At 39.7% G+C, this 15937-nt stretch overlaps 1 protein-coding gene across 1 annotated transcript in view; it reads left to right on the forward strand.

Annotated features, from left to right (window-relative positions):
* The window catches only part of TTN (titin), a 379890-nt gene that overhangs the window by 266910 nt on the left and 97043 nt on the right, over nucleotides 1-15937 (forward strand). The window contains exons 179-205 of the mRNA XM_078681496.1: nucleotides 112-381; nucleotides 958-1260; nucleotides 1405-1707; nucleotides 2350-2537; nucleotides 3464-3578; nucleotides 3703-3987; nucleotides 4077-4228; nucleotides 4954-5101; nucleotides 5344-5521; nucleotides 5607-5728; nucleotides 5822-6109; nucleotides 6204-6500; nucleotides 6608-6794; nucleotides 7400-7515; nucleotides 7600-7899; nucleotides 8106-8405; nucleotides 9438-9543; nucleotides 10007-10203; nucleotides 10327-10632; nucleotides 10802-11080; nucleotides 11179-11478; nucleotides 11579-11881; nucleotides 12506-12883; nucleotides 12968-13270; nucleotides 13379-13678; nucleotides 14574-14870; nucleotides 14964-15248. Coding sequence (XP_078537622.1) covers nucleotides 112-381; nucleotides 958-1260; nucleotides 1405-1707; nucleotides 2350-2537; nucleotides 3464-3578; nucleotides 3703-3987; nucleotides 4077-4228; nucleotides 4954-5101; nucleotides 5344-5521; nucleotides 5607-5728; nucleotides 5822-6109; nucleotides 6204-6500; nucleotides 6608-6794; nucleotides 7400-7515; nucleotides 7600-7899; nucleotides 8106-8405; nucleotides 9438-9543; nucleotides 10007-10203; nucleotides 10327-10632; nucleotides 10802-11080; nucleotides 11179-11478; nucleotides 11579-11881; nucleotides 12506-12883; nucleotides 12968-13270; nucleotides 13379-13678; nucleotides 14574-14870; nucleotides 14964-15248 — 6606 coding nt within the window. The remainder of the gene's footprint in view (nucleotides 1-111; nucleotides 382-957; nucleotides 1261-1404; nucleotides 1708-2349; nucleotides 2538-3463; nucleotides 3579-3702; nucleotides 3988-4076; nucleotides 4229-4953; nucleotides 5102-5343; nucleotides 5522-5606; nucleotides 5729-5821; nucleotides 6110-6203; nucleotides 6501-6607; nucleotides 6795-7399; nucleotides 7516-7599; nucleotides 7900-8105; nucleotides 8406-9437; nucleotides 9544-10006; nucleotides 10204-10326; nucleotides 10633-10801; nucleotides 11081-11178; nucleotides 11479-11578; nucleotides 11882-12505; nucleotides 12884-12967; nucleotides 13271-13378; nucleotides 13679-14573; nucleotides 14871-14963; nucleotides 15249-15937) is intronic.

Below are 15937 nucleotides of genomic sequence, written 5' to 3' on the forward strand. Positions count from 1 at the left end.
CACAAATAGCCCTTTTTATTGCAAGACTTCTGTGTTATGAATTCGTTTCTATTTTGCGTAGTACAGAATGGCATCAAAATGCATCTATTAACTGGACATGTGTGTTTGCAGCGGCTCCTAAAATCAAGACAGCAGATCAGAACATAGTCATCGATGCTGGGAAGCCTTTGACAATGGCTGTGCCCTACGACGCCTACCCCAGAGCCGAAGCAGAATGGTCGAAGGACGAAGAGGTTCTGCCCGACCTGCACGTTGACACAACAACGACAGACACCACCTTCAGGATCCCCGAAACAAAGAAGTCAGATAAAGGAAGATACAAGATCGTGCTCAAAAACAAGCACGGCAAAGCAGAGGCCTTCATTAATCTGGATGTGATTGGTAAGAAAGGGTTTTTTCCGGCGCCTGCACGACAAGCCAGCGTCAGGGAACATCCCTAGAAAGGGACAGAGTCGTATTTTGAGCTGCAATACATAGGGTGATGGTGCTAGAAGCAGATTTAGGGTACCCGCTCAGAGCTGGTACACGTTGGGGAAATGACTGTAGGCTGGGCGTTTAGAAATACTAAAGCAAATGAAATGGACCCACTTTCTGGAGAAGTTATGAACTCTCTTTAAACAGCAGAAATGCCAAAGAATGCCCATGAAGTGCACACACAAGAATTAAAACATTCTTGATTCATTCAGCCTATTTCAGCAGTTATTTTCTCTCAAATTAAAAAAAAAGAAAAATAGTCTCCTGACATATTTGATGAAAATGAAGATGAAAGATGTTATATGTTAATGTTATTGCTGTACGAGGCACCAAAGCTGAATTCAATTAAATAGTTCCTGAATGTAACAGTGAATTACAAATAAGGGAAACTTCTCGTCTGCAATATGTGGGCCCCAAAGAGAAATGAACAGGAACGTTGTGCGACCTCCCTTGAACTGTATCATCTCTTTCCTCTATTTGCAGATGTCCCAGGCCCAGTTCGAAATCTGGAAGTGACAGAAACATATGATGGTGAAGTGAGCCTTGCTTGGGAGGAGCCAGTGAGTGACGGTGGCAGTAAAATATTGGGTTATGTGGTGGAAAGGCGTGACATCAAGCGTAAAACGTGGATACTGGCAACTGACCGTGCAGACAGCTGTGAATATACCGTCACGGGTCTTCAGAAAGGAGGAGTCGAATACCTCTTCCGCGTGAGCGCCCAGAACAGAGTAGGAACTGGTGAACCAGTGGAAACTGATAAACCTGTGGAAGCAAAGAGCAAATTTGGTAAGTAGCGTGGTCAAGTTATGCAATGTTGAGCTTTACAAATCTAAATAAAGAAATAAGTTAAAAAGTGTTTTGTATTATGCCATCTCTAAAGAATGTCCATAGTCAGGCAACGCTAACTATGTATATTGTTTTGCATTTCAGATGTGCCAGGTCCTCCTTTAAATGTAGATGTCTGCAATGTGAACAGGTTTGGCGCAACCATTACATGGGAGACACCAGAGTACGATGGAGGCAGTGAAATCACTGCTTATATTATTGAGTTACGGGACAGAACCTCCATCAAGTGGGATACTGCAATGATCACTGGCCCAGAGGATCTTGCAGCCACGCTGAATGATGTTGTAGAAAACAAAGAATACATTTTCAGAGTTCGTGCAGAAAATCAAGCTGGAATCGGCAAACCAAGTGCTGCAACTCGTTCTGTGAAAATTATGGATCCAATTGGTAAGTACTAGCAAAGCAAAGGCAAAACTGCACTAATTGAGTGAGCCATGGGATTTCATGTGACGTAAAGGATATAGAACATGGTCAATAACATAACATAGCATCGCAGAGAGGTCTTAAATTTAAACCAAAATGCCCATGCTTCTGCATTAAGTGAGCACTGAGGTTTAAAATGCCCTCACCGACGTTAAATTTTCCATCGGAAGAAGAAGATAATTTCTTATTCTGTGATCTTTACATCGAGCTACGCATGCATAGTTTTGGCTGCATTTGTAGTCCTGATGAATTGACTACTCTTTGACATTATGTTCATGTTACTAACAAACACTTTGTAAAATGTACACTCCCCAGGTGAAAATTTGCCACTGCAGGCTACCCAACACATGTTGAAAACACACCTCTGCACAGCCAGCAAGGTTCGCCTCAAAATAAGGGCCTCCTCATAAGCTCTGTACAAAGTAACTTCGACCATTATCAGTATCTCAAAAGCACACATAGTAATTGTTGCACAGTGTATTTCAAGAGACTTTTTGAAACACATAAAATGGTTAATCAGAATGTGGAAGAACTTGAGTTTAGTGTAATTTATTGAGTTGGCCACCGCAAAAACTAATACTTCAAATTATTTTTTCATGTTTTTAGAAAGGCCAAGTCCTCCCATCAACCTTGCTCATTCAGATCAAACAAGGTCATCGGTGCAGCTTGCATGGGAGCCACCTCTTAAGGATGGAGGCAGTCCAATACTCGGCTATATTGTTGAAAGATGCGAGGAGGGATCGGACAAATGGATCCGATGCAACATGCGCCTTGCTTCTGACCTTACTTATAAGGTAAAGTGATTTGTTTTTAGATGTGCCGTAAAATCTGATGTTCCGAACAGTTGGACATGCTGCCATAAGTATTAATATCAATGTCGTTGTACTGACAGTGACTGAAAATAATAATGTCATGTTCGGCCACAGTATCTGACCGGTTTGATCAGATTTACCCAATTATTTTCCTAGTGTGCTGGCTGCTATAAGTTTGCATATATTTTAAGCCATACAGTGACGTATTGGTTGCCCGCTTTTGTGTTATGCTTCTAAAGTCAATATAGAAGTTCTCCACTTCTCATAACAATTCAAATATTGATCTAAATCCACATCTGATTAATATTTAATGTGTTCTTAGTAGCAGTTTGTGGGTCACTGTAATTAAAAACACCAAAAGCAGCAATCCTATTTTAAGCTATGCGTCAAGGTATTTACTCTGGGTCAGCCATTTTATCATTCTGAAAAGTTGTTCTTTTCCAGCGAGTCGACATTTGTCTTTCACGATTATATGTTGAGGCTCATGATTCCCGCATTTACAATGCCAGCTTTTTTTAAACTAGTTTTGTCTCCTGTTGGCTGACCTAAGTCTTTGGAATTCTTAACTTACTAGCATTCAGTTGCTTCATGCTCTGTTACAATTTATCTGTAATCTTAAAATTTAATTCATTGCTCTCTTTAATCTGAGTTGGCGGTGTTAACTGCCTGCTGTCGGGTTTGATTTACGTCTTTCTTTTTAGTTTTTCTTCCATGTTTTTTTCCACATTTGTTTTTAGTATGTTGATAGGTTTTTGAAAGTGGAGAGGTACCTTTTTAAATTGCATGCATTGTACAGCTCTCTCCTACCCTTTGGAAGGTGGGTGACAAGGAAACTCTATAGCAAAGGCCAAAATACATAAAACCATTATTTACTAAGTAATTGAATACATCCTTTTTTTGTACCTCAGGTCACTGGCTTGAAACAGGGAGTTAGCTATTACTACCGGGTTTCTGCAGAAAATGCAGCGGGTGTTTCAGACCCTGCTGAGGCTATTGGTCCACTAACTGCAGATGATAAACACGGTAAGGCTCCTGTCCATGCTTTTTATTTACACACATTAAACTTCAGAACACAATTCAAATCACCATATAAACATAGAACACCTGCCAATGTTCATTGATTTAATCTTATTTTCTTTTTTTTCAGTTGCACCCACTATGGATTTGAGTGCATTTAAAGATGGTTTGGAAGTCATTGTTCCAGAACCCCTGAAGATCCGTGTCCCTATTACTGGCTATCCTGTGCCAACTGCAAAATGGTCGGTTCATGATAACATCTTAGAGGCTAATGAACGTGTGAGACTTGAGACTACATCCATCTTTGCTGAGCTTATCATCACTCCAAGCGAACGCCCAGATAAAGGAGTATACACTCTTGAACTTGAAAATCCAGTTATGTCCATTTCAGGAGAAATAAACGTAAATGTGATTGGTAAGTCAAGAAAGCGTTCCTTCTATATCAAGTCAAAACACTGCAACACATATTTTCAGAATTAATGGGATTCCATTTTTCTCTTCTAGCACGCCCCAGTGTGCCAAAAGAGCTAAAAGTGGGACAGATCACAAGGGACACCGTTCATTTGACATGGGAGCCACCTGAGAATGATGGAGGAAGTCCACTGACTGGCTATCTGGTAGAAAAGCGTGAAGTCAGCCGCAAAACATGGACTAAGGTATGTGTTTATTACCTCTTGATTTTGAGAGGCATACAGAGTTATGTATTTTTATGGTGGAGGTAATATTGCAATGTGTATTGTTCTATATCATGTCATTGTAGAAGCAAAGATACATACCAGGCTAGCAACAAGGAACAAAGGACATTAATTGCCAGATAAAGAAAAGCACTATTGATGAAACCTTGAAAGATCCTAGTGAATAATCGGAATCAAAATGTTTAAAATAACCTCTACTTTTTGTGTATCAGCTTATTCTTGTTGAATAATTCATTGGTTTGCGACGCAGCTGTTCGGTGTCCATCCCTCTACTAGGGTATTGGCCTTAAACAAATAATTATGGTCTGTGGCATTATTGATGAATTAAATAGCTGCTTCTATGAAACTTTAAATGAGGTTTACAATTTCTTTGGTTTTCCTTTGTGAACCATGAGGAAAAATATAAGACAGATACATTATTGGCAACACAGGTATTTTGGAAACAAGCAGCTCAATTGAAGGAGCGATCCCCATTCTGTAAAGTTGAAAATTCAATCCATGTCCAGCACTGGATCTAAGGTGTATGTCGGTGGTGTAGACTCCCTTAAGATGAATTACTTTATTTAAATCAATTGTGAATGTAAAATGATACCAGTGATAGTCACAATTCATCAGTGATATGTTTGTGACGGTCTTCTTAATTTACAGTTCATTTTGAAGTAAATGGAACATATTTGCTCTTCTAGGTGGCCGAAAATATCATTGACCAGGAGTTCACTGTTCCAGAACTCCTCCAGGGAAAGGAATATCTATTTAGGGTTATGGCATGCAACAAGTGTGGTCCAGGGGAGCCTGCATACATCGATGAGCCTGTGAATATGTCTGCTCCAGCAAGTGAGTTCTTCTATCTTCCTGGATGGTTTCAGATGAGGATGTTTTGCATAATATTTACTTATTTAATGATGTGAGGAGAAAGGTTTGGGTATGGTCATTATCCTACCGAGAAATTATTTTATATGCAGAAACAAGTCACATACTTTAACTTACATCATCACCTTTAAATATGTGGCACAGTTAGAAAATAATATACCTCCTTGCATTATTATTAAATCCATGTATGCATTTCTGTCAACCAGCTGTTCCTGACCCACCCGAGAACGTTAAATGGAGGGATGCAACTGCTAAAGGAATTTTCTTAACATGGGAACCACCCAAATATGATGGCGGCACACGAATTAAAGGATACATCGTCGAAAAATGTCAACGTGGTTTTGACAAGTGGGAAGCCTGTGGGGATATTGTTGCAGAAACAAAGTAAGTAACATGAAAATAGAGATTGTGTGAAATTGTGCATTTTTGCTTGCGGTTGGTAACACTGTTTGTCCTTACTTGTGAACAGATTGCAGGTTACAGACCTCACTGAAGGTCAGTGGTACGCATACCGTGTCAAGGCAGTGAATCGACAGGGAGCCAGCAAACCAAGCAAGCCCACGGAGGATATCCTGGCTACTGATCCAAAGGGTACATTTTGTACACAATTCTTCCTTTTGCATGCTTTTGTTTCTGTTTAGCAGCAAAGTTTACAACTCTGTATTTTAACATTTCTTTCAACAGAGGCGCCGGAAATTTTCCTGGATGTCAAACTGCTCACTGGTATCACTGCAAAGGCCGGGACTAAAATTGAACTCCCAGCAACAGTTAATGGCAAACCCGAGCCTAAAGTAACTTGGAACAAAGCAGACATGCTTCTGAGGGCTGATGACCGAATAACAATTGACATCAAACCTGGCCACTCAACTGTAACAATTACAGACAGCAAAAGGAGCGACAGTGGTTCCTACATCATTGAAGCAGTAAACACGTCAGGGCGTGCTAACGCTGTTGTTGAAGTTAATATTTTAGGTAATGTAGATTAATATCGCGCAATCAGTGTCAACATATATTTTCTGTCATAATTGGTGGAAACAGATTGTTACATTTTCTAATTCTTTCACAGACAAGCCAGGGCCCCCTGCTGCATTTGACGTTTCAGAAATTACAAATGAATCATGTGTCTTGACATGGAATCCTCCAAGAGACGATGGTGGATCGAGGATCACAAACTACATTCTTGAAAAGAAAGCTGCTGATAGTGAAATATGGCACAAACTTTCTTCAACCATCAAAGAAACAAACTTCAAAGCTACAAACTTGACAGCTCTGAAAGAATATGTCTTCCGGGTCAGCGCTGAGAACATGTACGGCATTGGCGAACCGGTGCAGTCAGTTCCTATCATAGCAAAATATTCATTCGGTAAGATTATGTGAACTGGATTATCAATCATGGTATTGTAGGCATTTTTGTGTGGATCTTCGTAGATGAACCTATAACATGGCTTGTGCTCTAAATATTTTATGCAGATCCTCCTGGTCCTCCAACACGCCTTGAACCTTCTGAAATCTCAAAGGATTCTTTGACACTAACATGGTATGAACCAGATGAAGATGGTGGAAGCCCAATCACAGGATACTGGGTAGAGAAGTTTGATCCAGAAAATGACAAATGGATAAGATGCAACAAAATACCAATCAAAGATACAATGTTCAGGTAAAACTATAAAGATGTGCATGTTTTGAACCTAGCATAATCGCTATGCATAGTTTGGTTTCCTCCTGTGCTATTATTCTCTGTAGAAGATTCGGTCTAAACATAAATATGAACAATGATTACAATGATATTCTAGGCACATATATCAGAAACATCTACTAAACTGATCAAAGCAGAGGACCATATTCAGGCATAGTACACCACCTCCGAAGAGACGTTAAATCCTATTTAGAGGACATAGTCTGGTACTTGTCAGGGGTTACCAGGGAGTTATGAACAGCGCTGTAATCCTTTTTTTAGTATCTTTAACTCTTTAATTCTACATTCAAGGCAGACTGTATCCTGAATGTAAGAGGTACTGAAAAATGTAAATACAAGTAAAATAAAGCAAATGTTACACCTAAGAAAAAAGAGAATTATTTAGAAATGAATCAAACAAATGTTTAGCTAATTTTTTGAGTGCTCTCTCCTTTCAGCAAGCCACTAAATAATAATGTTAGATGTGTTTAATTCTAAGCCTTTTTAATATAGGTAATGTTCTGTTTCATTTGTAAACAACATCGCAGTGCAATAGATTAATGCAAGAATGCATTTTCCCTTAACAGAGTTAAAGGACTTACCAACAAAAAGAAGTATAAATTCCGTGTTTTGGCAGAAAATCTCGCCGGCCCGGGGAAACCAAGCAAAGAGACAGATCAAATCTTAATAAAGGATCCTATCGGTATGATAACTCCGCTCCAAATGTACCATTGTAAACAATATAGTTGTCATGTTCTCAATAAACACTAATGCATTTTGCTTTTAGATCCCCCATGGCCTCCTGGCAAGCCAACTGTTAAGGATGTTGCTAAAACATCATTGTTCCTGAATTGGACTAAGCCAGAGCACGATGGAGGCGCAAAGATTGAGTCCTACATCATTGAACTGCTCAAAACAGGAACAGACGAATGGGTCAGAGTGGCCGAAGGAGTTCCCACCCTGGAACATTTCCTTAAAGGACTAATGGAAAAGCAGGAATATTCCTTCCGTGTCCGGGCTGTAAACAAGGCTGGTGAAAGCGAGCCAAGTGAGCCCAGCGATCCAGTTCTCTGCAAGGAAAGACTGAGTGAGTGAAACAAATAACACAGCACTACATGCATTGTCACATACAGTAATGATAAGTTAGGTAAACACCACTTTAAAATGCTTTGTTGTAACATTCCATGAAAATTATTAAATATTCTATGCATACATTCATGGGAGCTACCATTTTGAAGGTATTCTCTATTAGCAACACACTGGCTAACAACTGACTGTGTTTCTTTTCGGCAGATCCTCCCTCACCACCCCGCTGGCTGGAAGTTATCAACATTACTAAGAATACTGCTGATCTCAAATGGACAGCACCAGAAAGAGATGGTGGTTCTCCAATTACCAACTACATTGTGGAAAAGAGAGACGTGAGACGTAAAGGCTGGCAGGCAGTTGACACCACAGTAAAAGATGTTAAATGTAATGTCACACCATTGTCCGAGGGCTCGCTCTACGTGTTCCGGGTTGCTGCTGAAAACGCTGTTGGACAGAGTGAATACTGCGAACTTGAAGATTCAGTTCTCGCAAAAGACACCTTTAGTAAGTCTTGCCATTTTCTCTACACAATAAAATGCATTTTTTTGAGGTGTGGCCATGCTTCTGCTTGGACTGGTGTGTCTCTGAGTTGAGATCTTATTATGTTACGGCACATCCTATGTCTCTGATCAAAGTCTAGAGGCAGGACAGGCATACATTAGATAATTTAGGCTACAAAAATGGGCTACAATGCAAAACAAAGACCTGTGCAGCACTAATCTGTATTTATACCGCAGCCAACTGTAGAGACTAGTGTCCTTATGTCAGAATCTGACATACCACGGGGCAGATCTACAAGAAACTAACTCAGCGCGGTGCCACAAGTCATTTTGCTGCACCACGCTGCGTTATTTTCGAACCACAGGGATGCGACATATTAACAACAATATGTCGCATCTCTGTGTTTCCCCCTGCACTAGGCAACAAACTGCTGCCATGCATCGGTGCAGGCACCCTTGCTCCATGGTGCAAGGATGCTTGCGTCGTGGGGAGATTGTTTTTGTGCAGGAAGGGGCACCTTCCTGCACAAAAACAATCAAACAAGGTGATTTTCTCTTCCAATGTGTGCTGTAGAATGCAGCACGCATTGAAAGAGGAAAAAAACGAGGAGAAATGAAAACATTTCTCCTCGTTGCACCTCGCTGTGTAGGGGTGGCGTAGCATTCTGTGGCATTTCCAGATTTATGATTTCTCGTAAATCCGGAAATGCATCAGTGGACATGGGTGTTGCGTGGGAACACCTACAACAACACCCATGTCACGCCCCTAACACGCAAAGGGTTGCGTGAACAGGGGCGATAGTTACACGCACAGGTTAAGTCACGCAGGGGGACTTTACCTGTTCTTGTTAATATCACTTAGCAGGCTGCGCCACAGGTGCTTCACGCAACGTGATGCACCGGTGGTGCAAGGGGCTTGTAAATCTGCCCCCTCATTTCTAGTGGTTAATTAGTATGCATAATGGGTGATTGCATTTGGGTCTTTTTCAAATAAATATACTCTACTGATTCTTAAAATGACCATGATTTCTTTCAGCTACTCCTGGACCACCTTATGCTCTTACAGTTGTTGACATAACAAAGAGACATGTTGACCTAAAGTGGGAGGCTCCCAAAAATGACGGAGGCAGACCAATTCTAAGGTACATCAATGTTATATAAGCTTTTGCAAGTTTTTTTTAATGGTAATTAACACAAACCTCTGCTAAATAAACAGATTAAAGTCTTTACTTTAGAAACAATATTTCGGATAGGCTTAGTCTAATAATATGTGATTCTTTTGATCCTGACTGCTAAGCTCTCATAGAGCATTTCTGTGCACATCACTACATACAACTACACACGCATATACAACGATACCAATGAATCTTTTAAAGTCTATGAAGATTGCTCCACATAATGTGAGCTCCATCCAGAGATGGAGAATGTGAACGAAGGGTATGGACAGTGCTTAGAAAGACTCTTGTTCCAGGAAGTATTTTGTTTAGTTATTCCTTCATTTATTATTCATACCTCTTTATAGTGCTTGTTTGATTACATTTTTGTGATAAATAATAGACACACACCCACCCACATGCTCATTAATTCTCGTACCTGTATCTGCAGATATGTCATTGAAAAGAAAGAAAAACTTGGAACACGCTGGGTAAAAGCTGGCAAGACATCAGGACCTGACTGCCACTACAAAGTAACAGATGTGATTGAAGGAACAGAGGTCCAATTCCAAGTTCGTGCAGAAAATGAGGCTGGCGTTGGCCATCCAAGCGAACCTACTGATATGCTCATGATTGAAGACCCAACAAGTGAGTAATAATCTGATATGATATAGCTGAATAATCAAATCAAGAAATCTGCATATTGCACAATTCACTCAACTAACAATATGGTGCTACATGTGTAATTACATTGTTTATTTGTTTTTGCAGGTCCTCCATCTCCACCTTTAGAATTGCATGTCACAGACGCAAGCAGAGGTCATATTTCCATTGCATGGAAACCACCAGAGAAAACAGGTGGGAGCCCTATTCTCGGCTATCATGTGGAACTATGTCCAGCCGGAACTGAAAAATGGATGCGAATCAACTCTCGCCCAATAAAGGACCTGAAATACAAAGCAGAAGAGGGCATTTCCCCTGACAAGGAATATATCTTAAGAGTGAGAGCTGTAAATGCTATCGGAGCCAGTGACCCATCAGAAATCTCAGAAAATGTTTTTGCAAAAGACCCTGACTGTAAGTAGTATTGTACTGAAATATTTTAAACAATGTTGTAAACTCAGCTAATTTTACTCTGAGTAAATTGCAGATTATATTCTTACATAAATTAATACCTAATATGATTTGAAAGTCATCAGTCACTGCTTAAATTGTCCTTTAACCACGTGCTTCTACCTTTCTACAGGTAATCCAAGTATTGATTTGATAACTCAAGACATCACTGTTGTTGAAGGAGAGAAATTAAGCATCCCTGTGTCCTTCAGAGCTGTACCAACTCCCACCGTGTGTTGGCACAAAGATGGCAAAGAACTAAAGGCAGGAGACAGAGTAACAATGAAGAGTGACTACATATCTGCATGTGTTGATGTTACTAGTAGTGTTCATGCAGATGCTGGGGTATACACCATCACATTGGAGAACAAACTGGGCACAACAACAGGCTCTGCCAATGTTAAAGTTATTGGTAACTATTAATTGTTTCATAGCAATTTTTTGTTAGAACCATTATTGGTAAATAAGGCAGGGTTTTCTCATTCTTTTTATGTTTCTATTACTAAATAGGTCTACCAGGGCAGTGTAAGGACATCAAGGCTAGTGATGTGACTAAGAATTCATGCAAGGTGACATGGGAGCCTCCAGACAGTGATGGTGGATCCCCTATACTGCATTATGTTCTTGAACGCAGAGAAGCTGGTAGGAGAACTTACACTCCGGTTATGTCTGGTGAGAACAAACTGACTTGGAATGTGAAGGATCTTATACCCAATGGGGAATACTACTTCCGAGTCAAGGCAGTGAACAAGATCGGTGGAGGCGAATACTTGGAGCTAAGGAATCCTATAATTGCAGAAGATTCAAAACGTACGTTTTTATCAGTGCTGAATGTATATTGCAGGATTGTTAAAAAATAAATCCCTATGATATAGATGATTAACTTTGAATTTATTTCTTTATACTTCAGAACGTCCGGATCCACCTGTTGACGTTGAAACTCATAACCCAACTTCAAAGACAATAACTCTGACATGGAAACCACCAATGTATGATGGCGGATGTAAGATAATGGGATATATCATTGAAAAACTGCCTAAAGGTGGAGAGAAATGGGAACGCTGTAATGACTCTTTGGTACCAGTGCTAACATACACTGTCAAAGGACTAGAGGAAGGCACAGAATACCAATACCGTGCACGTGCAGAAAATGCTGCTGGTATTAGTGAGCCTTCTAGAGCAACTCTTGGAGTAAAAGCTCTTGATCCTATTGGTAAGTTAGTATCACGAGCAATACATGCATTATCTTTTACTGACACAGTGATTTTATATGAATGTGATGCTTTACAATTACACTGGTTTACCATACTATGTATGCTTCCCATCAAACGCCAGGCAAATTCCTAAATGCATTAACTAATCTACTACTTCTGTGTTCCTCTCCGGAAATTAGTTTTAATAGGCCAAGAAACCAGTGCCGTTTTAGAAAATATTTTATGCTCTGTGGCAAGGTGTTTTTATTTGATTCCTTCTCCAATCCACTCATAATTTCTCCTAGTTAAAACAATGTTGTATTTGTTCCTCCTTCATTTGAATGGAGGGAGCACATGATTAAACGGAGACCTTACTACTTCTAAAGTAAGGGTCTAAAATAGAAGCTTTGCTGAGATAAATGCAAGACACATTTCAACATTGGAGCAGATCAACTAGGGTGATCTTCTCTTAAACTGTGGGTGAAATGTGAGATCTGCCCGAATGGTTCCAGTCAATTTGAGAATGAAAGTTAGGTTCCTTGCATGAAAATGTACCCTGCAGGTCACTACTCGTACATGTTCTAGGAAAATGTTTCTATCTTTAGTCAAGTGTATTCCAAATAACAACCAATTTTTTATTGCAGATCCCCCAAAGGTATCTCTTGCTGCAAATTTACAAGGTGGTGTTGGTGTAAGGCAGGGTGATGAAATTGCTCTAGAAGCAACCATTTCCGGCTCACCATATCCGACTATTACATGGCTTAAAGATGGCGAAGTGATTAGACCTGAAGAAATCAAGAAGAGAGTTGACAAAATAGTGCCAGCAAGAAAGAAGAAGGAAATTGTGGAGGAAGAGCCATTCCATCTCAGCCTGCCAGAACGTTTAACTGTTGACAACAGTAGACAGGGAGCTTCTCTGCTGTGGGTTCGAGACTCCATTAGAAGCGATCACGGGGAATTTACCATCAAGGTTGAAAATGATCATGGAGTAGCAAAAGCTTTATGTGACGTCAATGTATTAAGTAAGTGTATATTGTAACATTTCTATTTTCAGTTTTGTGCAATAAATAGAACTGCTTTTATAATGTATTTTTCCTACAAAATAGATACCCCGGGACCTCCAGTCAACTTTACATTTGAGGACATAAGAAAAAATTCAGTTTTATGCAAATGGGAGCCTCCACTCGATGACGGTGGTAGTGAAATCTTGAATTACATTTTGGAAAAGAAGGACAACACCAAGGCAGAAATTGGTTGGGTGAATGTAACATCTACACTGAGACAGTGCAAATATCCAGTCACCAAGCTCATTGAAGGAAAGGAGTACCTCTTCCGTGTTACAGCTGAGAACAGATTTGGTCCAGGACCAGCATGTGTTTCACAGCCTCTTACAGCAAAAGATCCATTTAGTAAGTATAGTTTCTTATCTTCAGTAAGCACATCTTTAATAGTTTTCTTTTTTCAGTTCTGATTGGTAAAGATTAGGTACAAACACCTAAACTGGTTCTTTTATTCAGCTCCTCCAGATGCACCAGAAAAACCGGAAATTGAAGATGTAACAAGCAACAGCATGGTGGTTAAATGGACAGAGCCAAAAGATAATGGAAGTCCTATTTTAGGATACTGGATCGAGAAACGTGAAATTAACAGCACTCACTGGGCTCGTGTAAACAGAAGCCTTGTTAATGCACTGGAAACAACAGCAGAAGGCCTTTTGGAAGGCCTCACTTACATATTTAGAGTGTGTGCTGAAAATGCAGCTGGCCCTGGGAAATTTAGTGTCCCATCAGATCCGAAGACAGCACAAGATCCAATATGTAAGTAATTAGCATATATATATATATATATATATATATATATATATATATATATATATATATATATATTTATTTATTTCATTTTGTGAATGTATTATCTGTGAAAAGACTAGCAAATAATTGGTGATCCCCTTTCCACCTGCTAAAAATATATAATTTTGCCTGAGAAAATTGATACAATATTAGTTTCAGCTTTAGTTTTATCATGGTCTGGTGACTTAGTGGACTTCTGCTTCCACTGTAGGGGCCTGATTTGACTGCATGGTCACAGGTTCAAATCCTGGTGGGTCCACTCAGCCTTCCATCCTTCTGAGGTCGATAAAATGAGTACCATTGAGTTATTCAATGCCAAGATGCCCACGTGTAAGCATGCATTTTACTAATACACTAGTTATGTTCATTTCAGCCCAGGCAATGGCTTTTTAATGTTACACATATTTCATTGATTGTAAGAGGCCACTGATAAATCAAAGAGTTGATTCCATGTTTGTGAACCTCTTGCTCTTACATCAGAATCATATGTATAATAAACCAAAATATTCAATTGGTTGATGGTTTACTGATTTTGGTGCTTACATAACCCGTAACTGCTAAGTGGATTGCCTCTAGTAGCTTGTGCCATATTGAAGGGTATGTGAGGGTCTAACTATGCATGTGGGCCGTTATAGATTTGAGACTCTTTCAGAAGTGGGCAGTTCTTACAACACAGTGGAAACAATGTTATGGTATCAGATGGAGTTAGACCAAAATAGAATCCAATTTGAAAATGTCTGTTGATTACTAGATCCCTACGTCAAGGGTACTACTATCTTAATCATGTTGAGTCTATCAACCAATGTTGATACTTTTAGAAGCAGCAGACTTAAAATTGGTGTTTACATGTTTTTCTTTAAAGTGCCACCTGGACCTCCAACTCCCAGAGTTGTTGATACAAGTGCCTCTGCCATTGAGATGGAATGGGATGCTCCAATTTATAACGGTGGAGGAGATATCTTGGGCTACCTTGTCGACAAAATGCTCATGGGCACAAATGAATGGTCACGTTGTACAGACAAACCAATTAAACCTCGTAAATACACAGTCAAAGGAATTCGGGAAGGTGCTGACTACAAAATCCGTGTGATTGCTGTTAATAATGCTGGTGAAGGTCCCCCTGGAGTAACAGAGCCAATAACAGTTTTGGAACCACAGGGTAATTATGAATACTTTACTTTACCTGGCTTAGGTTTAACAATATTAATCTCTTATTACTGGTTTTGTTATAATATTAATGTTTTCTTTACAGAACCACCAGTGGTAGAGTTGGATGTTTCTGTGAAAGGAGGTATTCAGATACTCGCTGGACAAACTCTAAAAATTCCTGCAACTGTAACAGGCCGACCTACGCCTACCATTGAATGGACTGTGGAAGAAGGAGAATTGGAAAAAGAACGCGCAGTTATCACTAATATTGGCACCTCTTCAGAATTAACAATTGTAAATGCAGAGAGGAAAAACCATGGACGATATGTCATCACTGCCAGCAACGAAAGTGGTACCAAATATGCTGCAACCAGAGTTGAAATCATGGGTAAGCAACTGAAATCAAATCATTTTGCCAAAGAAAGTTCATTACACCATGCGAGATCCGCAAAACATTATCGTAGTAAGTCACTGTGGTGGAGGAAATCTTTAAGCTGTTATACCTTACAAATTGCTTTATAGCTCAAAAAGAGAGATATGACCTGGTGCTATGGAATAAGATAAGTCTAATTTCCTGAAATGCGAAAAACTATTTTATTAAATGTTATTGCTTCTTTATCTGGAACAACTCTGATAAACCGTAAATAATGAATATCATGTCCTGTTGAATTATTCTGAAATACTGAGTGATGGATTATCTGTTGTTGTTTAATATGCTTATTCAATGTAGACAGTTTGCACCCACACACACACATGTCCATACATAAATATGCATTGTTTACAGAGATAGCCAACAAATACACAATTTCTTTTTTTTCAAATTCTATTTATCAAATGTTTTCTCCATTACAATAAACTGTGAAACGCTAACAGTCAGAGCAGCGGAGAGTTTATTTACATCTGGTACACTTTGCACCGGGAAACAGGTGGGGTCCCACTTGCTGCTACAAATTCCCATGCAGAAGAAAGAGAACTCAGTGGAGAAGTACACCAGCTCCGCTGGGGCCTAAAAAATCCCTATATGCCAACCACCGTTCCCAGACCTTTTCCCACTTCCTTTTGTATCCCTGACTCTCA

Source organism: Lissotriton helveticus, chromosome 3_1 (assembly GCF_964261635.1).
Source record: "Lissotriton helveticus chromosome 3_1, aLisHel1.1, whole genome shotgun sequence".
In the NCBI taxonomy this organism is placed as follows: domain Eukaryota; kingdom Metazoa; phylum Chordata; class Amphibia; order Caudata; family Salamandridae; genus Lissotriton; species Lissotriton helveticus.